General features: G+C 45.1%; 1 protein-coding gene across 6 annotated transcripts in view; it reads right to left on the bottom strand.

Annotated features, from left to right (window-relative positions):
• LOC135376714 (baculoviral IAP repeat-containing protein 3-like) overlaps positions 1–14,810 on the bottom strand; it is a 36,624-nt gene that overhangs the window by 13,519 nt on the left and 8,295 nt on the right. For 4 of the 6 annotated variants that reach the window (XM_064609202.1, XM_064609204.1, XM_064609205.1 and 1 more), the window contains exons 2-4: positions 9,678–9,744; positions 8,846–9,049; positions 787–1,047 (exon numbers count right to left, since the gene is read on the bottom strand). In XM_064609202.1, the coding sequence (XP_064465272.1) occupies positions 787–1,047; positions 8,846–9,049; positions 9,678–9,699 (487 nt within the window). In that variant the 5' untranslated portion in view covers positions 9,700–9,744. The remainder of the gene's footprint in view (positions 1–786; positions 1,048–8,845; positions 9,050–9,677; positions 9,745–14,810) is intronic. The other 2 variants (XM_064609201.1, XM_064609206.1) reach the window with 1 other exon arrangement.

Below are 14,810 nucleotides of genomic sequence, written 5' to 3'. Positions count from 1 at the left end.
GAAAACGATATGACAACGAAAAAATGGCTAGAAAGCAAGCGATTTGTTGAAGATGATACAAGATGTAAAACCCCGAGACTAGGGAACACGAATGGACTGGCACAAACACGAAGTCTCAAACCCAGATAAAACTTTTGCTTCACATAGAGGAAATACAGGGTTCGCCAAGATAAACTTCGGGGTTGGTAACGAAGATAAAACAAATAAGAACAGCGTCGGAAAGCTAAAGTAGATGTTAGAGGACGTATTATGCCCCAAAATTGTATGTCGATACTGCCACTTGCTCCGTTTCTCTGCGGATAAATCGTGAAAATTAAGAAACCGCCGCTGCCTAATCGGCTATACCTGTGTACCAGCTACTTTCCTCAGATAGCGACATGGTCGAAAGCGGCGTCGCAGAGAACTAGTCTGCATTCAGTTCCACATGTTCGATGTCGTCTGCGACACCGCGCTCGACTGCTTCTCCATCTGACGAAAAGGAGCTGGACCACAGTTTCTGTTTAACTGTGTTTGTGTTTAAGTAACTCCAGGCGTGGCGAAAGGCGTGAGGGGGTGAAGAGGGTAGTTGTTCTTGAAAACAAGATTGACTTGAAATTTCTTCCCAACGGCCAACAAGTTGTGAGTCACTTTGTGGAAATAACATGTGGTTTTACCTTACTTCCACAAAGTGTTTCCTAAGCATCTGAATATGTTGCATGTACTTTCAGCTATGCAGGAATTTCGAAACGGGAAATTCGCAAATGGTACATGGAGGCATCGGTTGACGAAACAAAAATGGTTGATTACCAGTGTAGAAGAATCCAGCTTTTGCCATTTTTTCTGTGTTTCCCTTCGCAGTTGCAGGATAAAGGTCGAACGATGATTTTCTGCTTGAGAACGACGCGTACCTCTCATGTATGGGCCTGGTGTGGAGCACAGCATACTCCTTCACGCGACTTCCATGCGATTCTGGAGGTGCGTGGTATGAGTACTTCTTTCCACAGACGTCTTCTGTACGGTAGGCTAGTTCAGGTTTCATCTCAGTGGCAGCATCCATCATGACAGTGCCTGTCCCAAGACGAAAGGTATGTGAGTGCATGATACTCCAGAACTACCGCATACAGCTATTTGCATCATCGGCATAACATCGGATCGCTGGATATATTGATAGGAGGGGGGGGAGGGTTTACGTTGCGGACTGAATATCGACGAAGGCATAAACATGCACCGTTGATAATTGCTCCACGAAATTTCGCACATAATTCACCACTGGAGGCTTTAGTCGCGAGCCAACTACGACCGAAACGACTCACACGGGAGTTTCGAGTCCGACACCCATGTTAGGCATATGTGTTCCACAGTCGTCAGGCAACGAAGATTCCCTTTGTCACGTTACGTTGCAGCAGTATCGCCAAATGTGTTGGCACAGCTCAAATATTTAATGGGCCGTAAACTATCCCGAAAACATTGTTAAATATTTGCTGAACACAATACATGCACTTAGGAAATTTTTATCCCATAAATTCTTCGGGGTTAAAGTGCGCGATTTTGCAACCACGCACGGTTCAAACAGTCTCCTCATTGCACATCCACGTTCCTTCTCTCCTCTACTCCTCCTGCTGCTTGCTCCTCCCAATTCTTGTCTTCTGTTTACGGTATTGAGGCCTATTATCAGTGCCTACCTACATTGAGTTTGCAAGCGACTTTCATCAAGGAGCGTAGACCAATCCTGGTAGCACTGCGGTTCACGATAGTGTCATAAGGCCCAAGCCTGTTGGCATGCTCAAGGTTTTCCAATGATAATCCTTTACGTAGGGGTGAAGGAGCCAGGACGAACAAATGTGCAAGCGTACAATTCTTCAAACAGGGTAGGTGTCACGTGACCTAAAAGATGGCGGCGCCCGTGATCGGCGGCCAAACCTTTTGTAGACAATGCGGTTGTTGTTTCTGCGCGACGTTTTGGATGTCTTTCGATCACGGTAATTATTTTTATCCGATAACCTCGCAGTAAAACGTGCAGTTTTACACATAAGGCCTCGTACTGCTGACGACTTCCAAAGATGTTATGACGGCCCCGCATTCAGACTCACTGAGCCGATGCGATGTAGTTGAATTTTGGAGAAATCGGCTACCATGTTGCGGAAGAAGCACCGCATAGTTTACGATGGCAAAATACGTTCATCTCTTGGCTTTCTGACGAGGGAAATATGTCGGTAAGCGGCAAAACGATAAGTAAACAAAGTCACATGACCTCAAAATGACGTTTTTCATGACGTGCGACCAGGACAAGATGGCAGTTTTGCTAGAAGCACCCGCTTTAGGGTAGTAACAACAATGGCGGGCTTGAGTCACCCCTGAGGTGCCACCAGCCAGTGCTGTCTATCGCGCATGCGCGGTTTTGTTGGATTCGCTTTGGCTGCTCTAACGGACGTTTCTCGTCGCCGCGTGTAGTTCGCGTAATTTCGAGCGCTCCATCAAGTCGAAAGTGTTTTAGAGGCTTTGTATTGTTGTTCTCACTTGATGCTGGTGTTCTTGCAACCCGTGTGACATTGCAACGGTCCATAAGTGGAACCGTCTCTTCAAACAGCGAGGAGACCTGTCAGTCTCGTTTGAAATGTAAGACGCTGCCCTGCATGTGAAGCCAAATCACTCTTCGCCTTCACGATTCTTGCCGTTTCAGGTGGGTAATTAATATAACTGTGAAGTAATATGTTCGACTGTGCCATGCATTCTCATTGTCCGTTGTACTCTATTTGCAGGCGATCTGCACAAAGACAGTGATATAGAAGGCTAGGTGAAATCGACTGTATGCTTTGTGCAGACGATATGCCATATGTCCCTACACTACTCTAAATAGGTATCCTCCCATCGTGTTTTCTGGAACGCTGTTTCTTGCAGGTTGAGCGTGTATGACTCAGTAGCCTCCAGCAAGAGAAACGCAAGCACCTTGTTCAATATGGTGGGGACTCTTGCTCTACATGACAATGCTTCGTAGTTCTTTTCGGAAGAAGGACAGGTTGGACGGGAAAGGAGGACATAGGTGTGCCCTTTTTCGCTGTTGTTCACCGTTCGACCATTAGCAGTTTTGTGCCCCCCGTGAGTTCAACGCTCAGGTATGATAAATGGATATGCGTTGAACGGTACGTACTCCGCAGTGGTGAATAAAGTGATTTGTTGCTGTTATCTACTGTTTGATGGGGGTTCTTGTCGGTACTCATCAACCGCATGCATGAGGGGCTTTCTCTGCAGAACATTGAAAAAAATAACAACAAAAAACACTGCAGCATTTTCAAGGCTGCCCAGCTCCAATGCAGCTCTCATGTCAACATCAGCATCAAGACAGCTCTGATGTTAGCGTCAGCCTGGACAGTTCTGATGTTAACATCATCATCAAAGCAGCTGTGATGTTAACATCAGCTGGTGTTATCATCAGTACACTGTCCCAAATCAGATCAGACCTGATGACGCTTTTTCAATATGGGCCCACTGTGCTGCGTCGCCACGTGAACAAGGTCGGTATAGGTTCTGTACGTCGTCTATATTCTGTCTGTTGTCACAAAAAAAGAGTTGGCTTGCTTTTCGGTGCAAAAAAGAAAAAGAACGAAGCGAGAATAAGTCGTTTGATAATTCCTTTAGCACTTAGACGGGGGTTCCCCGATATCCACCATTAAGAATAAACGTTTAAGAATAACACATTCAAGAATAATTCGCTTAAAAAATACACGGCTGAAAATATATGTCCTAAAATAAACCGCCTACTATCCCCGCTTAGAGATCACCGTTTAATAATCCTCCATTAAAAATAAACTGTTTCAAAATCCCCTCACCATCTAGCACGGAGGCGGACTGATTGCAATTTACGCCGGGTTATATCATGTTATGTTAGGTTAGTTTAGTTTGGTTTCGGTTAGTTTGGGATAGTTTAGGCTAGTTTGGTCCTGTGAGGTTAGGTTAAGCCCCTTGCTTGCAGTTCACTTTGATTTGGGCCATACCACATGACTCTAGCAACTATAGGGTGGATTTGGGGGGATTCTGAAACGATTTATTTTCAACGATATATTCTTAACCGTGGATTCCTTAGCGTTTATATTTAAACGGGGATATTTCGAGTTTAGCCAGCTGTAGGACTCGGACGCACATATTCTATATTGACGTGTCAGGGTTCATTGGTTCACATAGAGGGGGGAAGAATGTCGGTTGTCCGTTGGCGGGAAGCCAGGGGTGTGACTAGGCGTCGCAGAATTGAACGGCGGTCTCCTGTCAGCAGAGCAATACGGGTCCGTTTCCGATACCACAGTGCTGCTTCTGAGTTGATCCAACGCTTGCTTTCCGCATGCCACGAAACACCTCTCGTCAAGATGCTGCATTAATCCACCGAATGCACCTCGATGTGGCCTTTACAGCTCAGTGGCGTTACCGCTTGAGACGAGTTGACTCTCCCACCTGCTGCCACTGTGGTGCTCTTGAGGATCTGGAGCATATTCTTCTTCATTGCCCTCACTACCAACCTTCCCGAACCACACCCTCCGAGTCTCTTCGTCAGCTGGACTCTCGCCCTTTCTCCCTATCGAAATTGCTTGGTCCCTGGCCCAATCCAGCCCAGCAACGCTCTGCGCTCAAAGCTCTTCTGACATTTCTGGACACCATCGGACTTCGATCGTTATTGTGAAGGGGCTCGTTATTTTATTCCCCCATTCCCACCAGCAATGGGGTAGAGTATCGCCTGTGGCGATGAAACTCCCCCCTCTCCAAGGTTAAAAATAAAGTTGTTGTTGTTGTTCATTTGTCCAGGGCTCTGCCAATTGAGCTAAGCTAACACAACTCCCCAAGCCCTTCCAAGGTTGCGTCATTTGCATGGACAAACACATCCACACACTCACTCATTCCACTTTCACTCTTGCATGTTTTCTCACACACGCACACATTCAAACGATGCGACGACGCAAGCGGCATCTGTTGAACACGATGGAAATTGACGTACGAAACGTGGTGAAATATACGTATGAATGGGTGCGTAAGCGAGAAAACATGTAAGAGTGAAAGTGAAATGAGTGAGCAAGTAGATGTGTTTGTCCCTTCAAATGACACAACCTTGGAAGTCGTTAGGAGGGGTGTTAGCTTTGCTTTGGAAGAGCTCTCGACCGCTAATCCAGAAGATGTGTGTTCGAGACCTTCAGATGGTTAACCTTCTTGAGTGACTTGACTCTTTAGTTGGTCCTAGACAGTTCATTGGTGTATGTTGTGTTGTTGTTTCTTCTGTGTCCCATCCCCAGAACACCCATATTCATCGCAATCTATACAGACAGAACTTCCCACAAGGTACGCTCAGAGATCATTTTGTCGGCCTCGCAAGTTTATAGCTGTAACTTACGCTTTGCACTGGGTCGGTTTACAGCTCACAACAATACGCTACTGACGACCCGATGACCTCAGGAGGTAAGCAACCCGTCCTCTCTTTCTCCCACGTCGCACTCCTAGGGGATAGCTGTTACAAGGACATACACGAACATATCCAACACGGAGAGCACGGACCTCACATACACTTCTCAAGTGGCGCATGAATACGAGACATCATGACACATGTAACCGCCGCCCCATCGAACATCACGCACTTCATACTCCACGTAGGGGCCAACGACATCGCACGGTCGACAGCACAACACGTCATCCAGGAGTTCGAAGCACTAGTTTCCTTCATCACGCAGCTTTCGAATACCACGTTGAAGCACGTCTCGCTCAGGACGGCATCCACCCAAACCACGCAGGCGTACGACCTATGGTACACAACATCAAACACCTAATGGTCTATAGATGTCGTCCTGCACTGATAAACGCTCAAACACAATATCCTCAACCAGCTTACACTTTAAGTGCCAGCACCGCAAACACGCCAGAACACACGATGGCATCAAAGGGGACCACAACGACCACGGCACCCACGCATACACACGCGGCAAACGACAGCACGCGAATACAACCCGCACACACACAAAGTTCACGCAAACTGTGACACGGAAGACCACAAGCACGCAAACACAGACAGATGACATCGAGGAACACCGCGAGTCTCCACAGCCACTGACCCCACAGCCGGTCACCCCAGAGACACGATGCACGCGCACATCACGGAGAAAACACCGTTGACTATCTAAGCACCAGCTTACCATGCAGTCACCTAACTTTCTACGAATGCGAAACCTCATGGAGAAACGCAACCGATAACTACATCATCTACGGATCTACACCCACCACCTGGCCCACAACACAGCACCTAAAGGCCTCACCCCTAAAACACCGTTCCTGCATTGGGAAAACTGACACCTGAACTGACCTAGAGTGGACATCAGCCCTTAGCAACACAGCCCTTACGTTTCTAGAAATGTTAAAGAAACAGTTCCACGCGCAACTCGCTACAATCCAGGCCCATATAAACAATATCAGTCTCACCGACGCGCAGGGAAACACTCTCGAACTACACATTCACCAACTCAGCCGCGAACAGCTAACAAGGAACACTCAAACCTCGGGAAAACCGAATTCCAACAACGACACGGATACCGGACCCTCTAACACAACACACGCAGCAGCCGAACAAATAATTTCCAGCACCACAACCACTACTCTCCGAAACATCGCTGAGCCACCACGAGAAAATGCTGACGCAAGCACCGTAATAGATATATTACGCTCACTAACCAGCGACAAACTACAAGTCCTCTCTAGGGGGTTAACATTCTGCCCTACACTCAATTCTGTTAACGAATACGAAATCCACAAAGACATATCAGAGTTTGCGAGACGGCTACGCCTTAGAGAATTCTTCGGTGATACAACACAAGAAAACAACAACGACCTCCGACTACCATCAACCTGGACACCAAATCACGGCCGAGGACCCGCATTAGACACATTAAACAAGTAAGATGAACCTTTAAACACGTCCCACCTAACCCTTTAAATACCATGCCAATGATGAGGACTGTGCCCAGAAGAAGAACAGTCTCTGTTCGAAATATCGGCGGCTTCTGTCATGAAGCAACTCCCTTCCTTCACTGAATACACAGTTCTTTCACAACGAAATGAAAGAAGGAAAGCCACCCCACAAAGTATTAGGTTTCCCCTTCACCTAGCCACGTGCTTCGAGAAGAGAAAACGTACCCTGCCCCCCCCCCCCCAAAAAAAAAACTGAGAGTCTCGATCAGGGTTGCGGAGTTGCCACTCCCGAATCATTCCAGATTTATCAGAGCCGGAATTGGAAGAACGGAATTGGAATGGGATGGAGGAAACTGTCCTGGGAAGACATTTTTCCACAGGCGGAGTGGAATTGGAATGTAATGGACTGGGTGCCTCACAGTCAAGGGCGATGGTTTAGTTTGGTTTTAAGAAAAAATGAAATTGAGATTTTGGCTTCACTAGAGTGAGGCCCGCAACACCACATTACTTGCACCAGTTACTTTAGTGGAAAAGTCCTGTAATGATGATGCCAATCAAGAAGAGGAGGTGAGGAGGAGGGCGAAATAACCTTGTCTTCGTGCTTTTTCGGTGCTGGGTAATGTCAGTCTCCTCTATAGCACTGCTGGGCTAGCTAGTACGGTTACCGGTCCTTATTCTTTTATTGGTGTCACCAATAAAAGAATAGGCTGATACATGGTGAAGATATGGCTGATACATGGTAAAATACGGAAGATGCGGAAGATACGGCTGATACACGGTAAAAGAAGGCTAATACATGGTGATCGTGTATTCATGTAATTTTAACCGGTTCATTTCATGTACTCATTAGTTTTTCATTTTACGTGTTCATGTAAATCTTTCATTCATGTAAATTCATGTATTTTTATGTAAGACATGTAAAATTTACGGCTACATTTTTTGTGAGACACCGTAATTTTAACCGGTGAAAACAGCATTCCGGCTACGTCAAAATTATCGTAAACTTAACATATTACTTGTCCCAAAGTAGCTGTAACTTTAACGGGAAAAGTCCCGCAACATAGCTGCCACTAAGAAATACGAACATTCTAGGGTAATCTTTTTTACAGTGTGGTTTCATCCTGATCTCATCCTGATCCTGCGTTCCGATGTAGTTTCTGCATATCTGATGGATGCGAAAAACTGTCCTTTGTCCCAACAAATGAAATTATCACTAAACGCAAATCTCACTGCATTCGCTCCTCGACGATACCAGAGCTGCATTTCAAGAGGAGAAAGGTGCAAAATGCTCCGGAACCACCACTTTGTGTCGCTAACAGCGCACACTTTCACCCCTCCCAGACAGTGAACTCACCGGCTTCCGGCAGTCGCTAGGGTGTTGCACGGAAGAGAGAGAAAAAGCACGTCGCTCGCGTGTTCCGTAAACTTTTGTCCCAACCTGTGCAACCTACTTGAGAGTACAATTCGACATGTGTTCACTTCGTTCATGCTTGATTATTTATGCAACCGTCGACGCATGACGAAACTGACACGGCGCGTATCGCTTCGAGGCATAGTAATGTGCAATATATTTGAGAATCATAAGGCAGACTGATAATAGTGAGCAGATACAGGCTGATAGATAGAGATACAGACTGATAATAGTGAGCAGTATACCATGTGCTCTCGCAATGTCCCATGTTCAGTTTGTTAGGAAGATTTATTTTCAAGTGCAGCTGTTTCAGATATTCAGAAACTGGAATACGCACAATTACTTCTCAACTGAAGAGGTTGCTTGCTCGTTATCTCCAGTTCCTCATGCAGAAAATTAAATATTTCTCACACCCCGAAGCTTCTGTTCGGCTGTCAACAGAGATAGTGCCCTCTCACCCCAGCATTTTCTCGGAAAACTGTCCCACGGATGGTGACATGCGATTTAAGCAAACCCACTTACTAGTTGGCTCAGACAGCGAGGCGTCAGGAGATGCGGTGACATGTGTGTCATTATCCTCAGGTGTATCCAATGCCCTCGTTACGTGCGCTACTGTTGGCTGCAATTCCGGATGAGCATCGGTCGTAATATGCTCCTCATTTCCGCGTAGTTCTTCGGTGCTTGTGGCACTCTCGTTCTCCGACAATGTTTGTGATGCTGATAACACTGAAAACAATGAAATCAATATATGCTCCCGATGAATTTAAGGACAGCAAGAGTACATAGTGTAACATCGCCCTTTAGAGTGACCTCGTTCTCTCTTCCTGCCTGCTCCAATACGCTAAAACAGATTGTACTCGCGCAAAGGAGAGTGAAGAGCTTGTAGAAACCACTTAACCAAGTGTCTGTGCACTCACAAAGCAGAAATAAGGGGGCATTTGAAGATCGTCGTGGATGTGCCTACGGAAGCGTGTGAGTCTCACCCTAAGAAGATACGGTCTTGTTTGTGAAAGTTTGTGAAAGAAGGACTTGGCTTCACGGCCAGTAAGGAAGAGAGGAAGCCGGCGGAGCTGCGCCGTCAGCTAGACAATTGTCATTCGCATAACCGTAGGCCTTTTGCGCAAGTTGGGAAGTATTCGTGGAAGTTCGTCGGCACAGACATGCCCAGTGATAGCTGTTACAGGGTTTCCAACATGCGTTATGTTTTTCCGTCAAGTTATATTTTTAAGACTTACTATAGGCGTAGGCATCAGTAGGCGCACTAAGTCATCCACTGAGGCCGCAAACAAAAATGAATTCACCGTCGTAACGAAACGCATTAGCTATTAAGATTTTGTGAACTAAGGTTTCTTACATTCTCTGAAGATTCCAGCCATGATGATGACGATGAGAAGAGAGGTCACAATTTCTAAGAGTAGAGACTGCCAGACAGAACAGAGAACAAAATAAAACATTTCACCTGAATCTCAGACTATCTAAAATGCCATACAATACTCTGTTCTGGGGGTTACATTTATAAAACAAGGCGTAGTTTTTGAGCGTACAGGTGACATCTCCTTCAGTACGAGACAACACTAAAACAGTGGACACGATGGGGAACTCAATATATTGGAATATTTATGATGAAAGGTGGAAGTCACTAAAAAGGTTAGCCAGCTGTCGGACTCGAACCCACATCTTCTGGATTACCGGTCCAGGGCTCTACCAATGGCGCGACCTCAAAGGTCGCGCCATCTGAAGGAACAAATCAACCACACTCTCTCTCTCTCTCATCCCTCTTCCACTCGTACATTTTTCTCCAGCATACACACATTCATTCGACAGGAATGACACCAGCGGCAACTGTTGAAGATGAGAGAACCGATGTTCTGAGGCTGGAACACATACAAGAGGTGTTCAAGTCAAACCGGGATTTTTCATTTTTCGCAAAAGTAAAATTAACTTACATGTGAGAAATTAGTTTTGTTTTTCAACGTAATCTTCAGCTGCACTTCAGCAGACTAATGCACTTGTCCCAGCGTTTCACGAGGGCTTGGATGCCAGCAGCGTAGAAATCTTTACCGGCGCGTAGCAGCCATGATCTAACCGTATTCTTGACTTCGTTGGCGCAGCTGAAGTGGCGGCCCCCAAGGAACGCCTTCAGTGGCCCGAAGAGATCGAAATCAATCGGGGCGATGACTGGAATTTGGAGGCTTTCGGATTGTCGAACGTAAAAAGGACATCCTCACCACTGGATCCCGGAAGCAAGTGCCAGAGAGCGGAGAGCTTGGACGAAGGTACAGACAAGCGGTTGGGGCACTATTACCTCTCGGGCGGAACAAGGCCGGAACTAGCGTTCGCAACAGCCTACATGAGCCAATTTAGCGACAATCCGAGCGAGGAGCATTGGAGTGGAATAGAACACATCCTTCGCTACATGAAGCAAACAATCAATCACGGGCTGCTTTACCGCCGAAGCGGAAACAGCGTACAGGCTTTTTGCGACGCGGATTGGGCTAGAGACAAGACGGGCCGAAAGCCTTTCAGCGGATACGAAATCGCGTTGGCAGGTTCTGCTATCTCATCGAGCAGCAAAAAGCAGCGAACTACCGCTCTGTCGACGATTGAAGCGGAATACATGGCAATGTGCCATGCAGCAAGGGAGGTGCTATAGCTTCAGCATTTCGCAGAAGAAATGGGGTCCCAAGAATTCACACGGAAACCGCAAGTGTTGTTCGCCGACAACCAGGCGGCAATCTCTCTTAACAAAAACCAGATCACATCAGAACGGAGCAAGCATACAGTATTGAGATCAAGGACCAGTAATTACTAATATACAGACTAAATAATTAGATGACGGCATATCTTATATCAATTTTATATCAAGTGTTTCGTGAATCAAAGTTGAACAAGATATCATTTTAGCGTCACTGACGGTCGGCTTTACGAGGATGTTGGCATATAGCAGGGTCTCCGTTAATGGCGGACTGGAATTTGTAGATAGGGTAACATTCCCGTTGTTCTCGTGACCGATCAGAAGCAGAGTTTGATTGAAGAAGAAAAATTTAAACTTCGGAAATTGAAGGGCTCGGTTAGCTGAAATGGCGCGAAACTGGGTAATTTCTATTTCCTTTTTTTTATTTTTTACTGTTTCTTCTTTCTTTTCCTTTTTTTCTTTCACACGTCTGATCGGTGGTTAGTTCTGAAAGACGTTTTCGTCTGGCTTGGCAGGCATTACACCAAATTAAGTAGACAACGTTAGAGGAGCTATAGTATAGATGTGCTTTTATTTTTGACGGAAAGGTTGGAGTGTGTGATCTTAACTGATTGAGCCGTTTGCATTAGTTTGCGAATCTGACATCTACGGCCGTTGCATGAATGGCAACCAGTTGGTGAATTCTCTTGTTCTGTTACTTGAGAGCGAACTAAGCTATCTTGTAAGCTGCGTTTAGTTGGTTAAGATTCCTTCCCATGACATCATCGCTAGAGCAGATTTTCTTGTATCGTAGAGCCTGGCAGTAGGGGATAGTCAATTTTGTTTGTCGTGGGTGGCAACTGTTGAATGACAAATACTGCTGGGAATCCGTAGGCTCACGATAAAAATCACTAATAAAACACCATCAGTTATTTTATCTTGCACATCCAGGAAGTTAGTTGTGGTTGCTGGACAGGAATGGGTGAACTTTATAGACGGATGGGACAGGTTGAAATTGCGTGTCAATTCTCTAAGGCCGTCCTCAGAGTGTGGTCAGATGATAAATGTCACCAAGATAGCGCTTGTAAAGAGAGTGCTTTAGTTCGCGTTCATTCGAGAACTTCTCTTCTAAAGCTCCCATGGACATTTACATAATTAGGTACGATTAGGACGTTCATAGCTGCCGTTGATTTGTAAGTATTGCTTGCTGTTGCGTACGAAGTCCTTGTCTTTCAGAGTAAATTTTAGTAGCGTGGACAGGACACATCGATCATATGGGGTTTCCGAGTATTTCGAAAAGGCAGCCTCTGCGGCCGAAATGACGTCTTCGTGCGGGATATTAGTGTAGAGGGATACTCTATACGAATACCCCACACCGGGCCATTCAGTTAACGAAGTTTCAATTTTTCTTCTTCAATCAAACTTTGTTTCCGATTGATCAAGAGAACAACGGTAATCTTGCCTTATGTAAAAAATTCCAGTCCACCATTAACAGAAATATATATTGTTGGTATATTTCCAACAATAAGACTTTAACAGCTTAGATAAGGTACTGCTTCTTTTTTTTTTTTCAGCTGGACTCATGACACCCTTCCGATCCCAAGAACGATCACATCACGCCTGGACTTTACAAAACAACATTCACGAGTTTGAGCTACTGACGACGGCCAGGCGGCCGTGACGTCATGCTACACACGTAAAAAAGCTTCAAGACACCCTGCTAATTTGTTAGTCCTGATGAAGCCGGCGCTTGCTCCGCAATGTTGACCATGCCCCCTAGACACTTTTCTAATAGTTTAAACTGTAATAAATGTCACCCCCTTTTTTACTTCCGCTACTTTCGTTTGTTTGCCTTTCATTTCTTCATAACTGTATTTACTTCGCGGCCATCTGAGCTTTTATTCTTCTTCATATACCATGTATACATATACATATAGTTGTGGAAGGAAAAAGTCGCGGACAACATAGTTTAGGAAAGTTAGAAACATTATAGTCCATTTAATTGGCAGAAATTAAAAGTTGAATAAAATAAAGGTCGATATTTCGGTCGGAGCTCCATGGCTGCACGTATAGCATATGTTTTTAACTCAAACGTCGCCATGCCAGTACTGGACAGCTGTTTCGGCCTTGTTGGCTTCAACAGTACGCAGGCAACGTTTGAGTGGATGACGTCAGAAGGTCACGTAACACGTGATTCCTCCCGTCAGGGTGAGATAACTCACTCACTGAAAGCCCAATACAAAGCCAGTGAAGTATACAAGGAAAAAAATAGCCGGAGCTCTTTGGCTGCACGTATAGCATGTGTTTTTAACTCAAACGTCGCCATGCCAGTACTGGACAGCTGTTTAGGCCTTCTTGGGCCTCATCAACAGTACGCAGGCAGCAACGTTTGAGTGGATGGCGTCAGAAGGTCACGTAACACGTGATTCCTCCCGTCAGGGTGAGGTAACTCGCTCACTGAGAGCCCAATGCAAAGCAAGTGAAGTATACAAGGAAAAAAAATAGCCGGAGATCTTTGGCTGCACGTATAGCATGTGTTTTTAACTAAAACGTCGCGATGCCAGTACTGGACAGCTGTTTAGGCATTGTTGGGCCTCATCAACGGTACGCACGCAGGCAACGTTTGAGTGGATGGCGTCAGAAGGTCACGTAACACGTGATTACTACCGTCAGGATGAGGTAACTCACTCACTGAAAGCCCAATGCAAAGCCAGTGAAGTATACAAGGAAAAAAAAATAGCTGGATATCTTTGGCTGCACGTATAGCATATGTTTGTAACTCAAACGTCGCCATACCAGAGTCGATATATATATATATATATATATATTTATAAGTCCCAAACGTCGCCACACCATATATATATATATATAGATACTCATTGAACGATGCGACAGCACCAGAGGACACGTGTTTCGCCGTGTTTGCGGCTCGTCGGCCCTGGGTAGCTGCGCATCGTTCGGGATTGGCAAACCAGGGGTCACTCAGCGAGCGATATACACCTGGGAGGGTGACTGAGCACTCCTCAATGCCACAGTGCAAGCCAGTGAATTATAAAAAGGGGGGAAAGCCATTAAAAAAATAATAAGTAAATGATGCTAGACGTGTTTGAAATTCAAACTTACAGATTAACAACATAGAAGCCATTTTAATCTGTAAGTTTGAATTTCAAACACGCCTAGCATCATTTACTTATTATTTTTTTAATGGCTTTCCCCCCTTTATATATATATACATATATATATATATATATATACATATATGTATATATATACATATATGTATATATATATATATATATATATGTATATATATATATATATGTATATATATATATGTATATATATATATATACAGGGCGCCCACGCTAACTGTGAACAAATTTTTAAAAAATATGTATAACACTTTTTCTAAGATAAAAACATTGCAATATAGCATATGCTGAAGAGCACTCCCTAGCAGGGCATTAGCAAAGTCCAAAGGCAATGTCTTAATTAACTTTCATTAATTAAGTTTTTAATTATAAATGCTACAAAGTTGTCCCAATGAGAACATCTGTTCCTTTCGGTCACCTGATATCGTAGCTGTTTTCAGAACAAAAATCAGTTCGATAGATCGCCAGCAAAAAATTAGTGAAGGATCGTCTTTTTTTGCTTTATTTTGTTCATTGCGCATCTTCGGAGACGCGTATTTCCTTCATCCCCAACGGAAGAGTGGGAAGGAGCACAGTGCCGCCTCATGCGTCGAAGATGAGCTTTAACTCGCGGAAACAAAACAAAAACAAATGTATCGGGTGACTCTATCGGAACTGGCCT

Source organism: Ornithodoros turicata, unplaced genomic scaffold (assembly GCF_037126465.1).
Source record: "Ornithodoros turicata isolate Travis unplaced genomic scaffold, ASM3712646v1 ctg00001250.1, whole genome shotgun sequence".
Classification (NCBI taxonomy): Eukaryota; Metazoa; Arthropoda; class Arachnida; order Ixodida; family Argasidae; genus Ornithodoros; species Ornithodoros turicata.
Note: the sequence above shows the minus strand (reverse complement) of the source record. Positions and strands in the feature narration are given on the sequence as shown.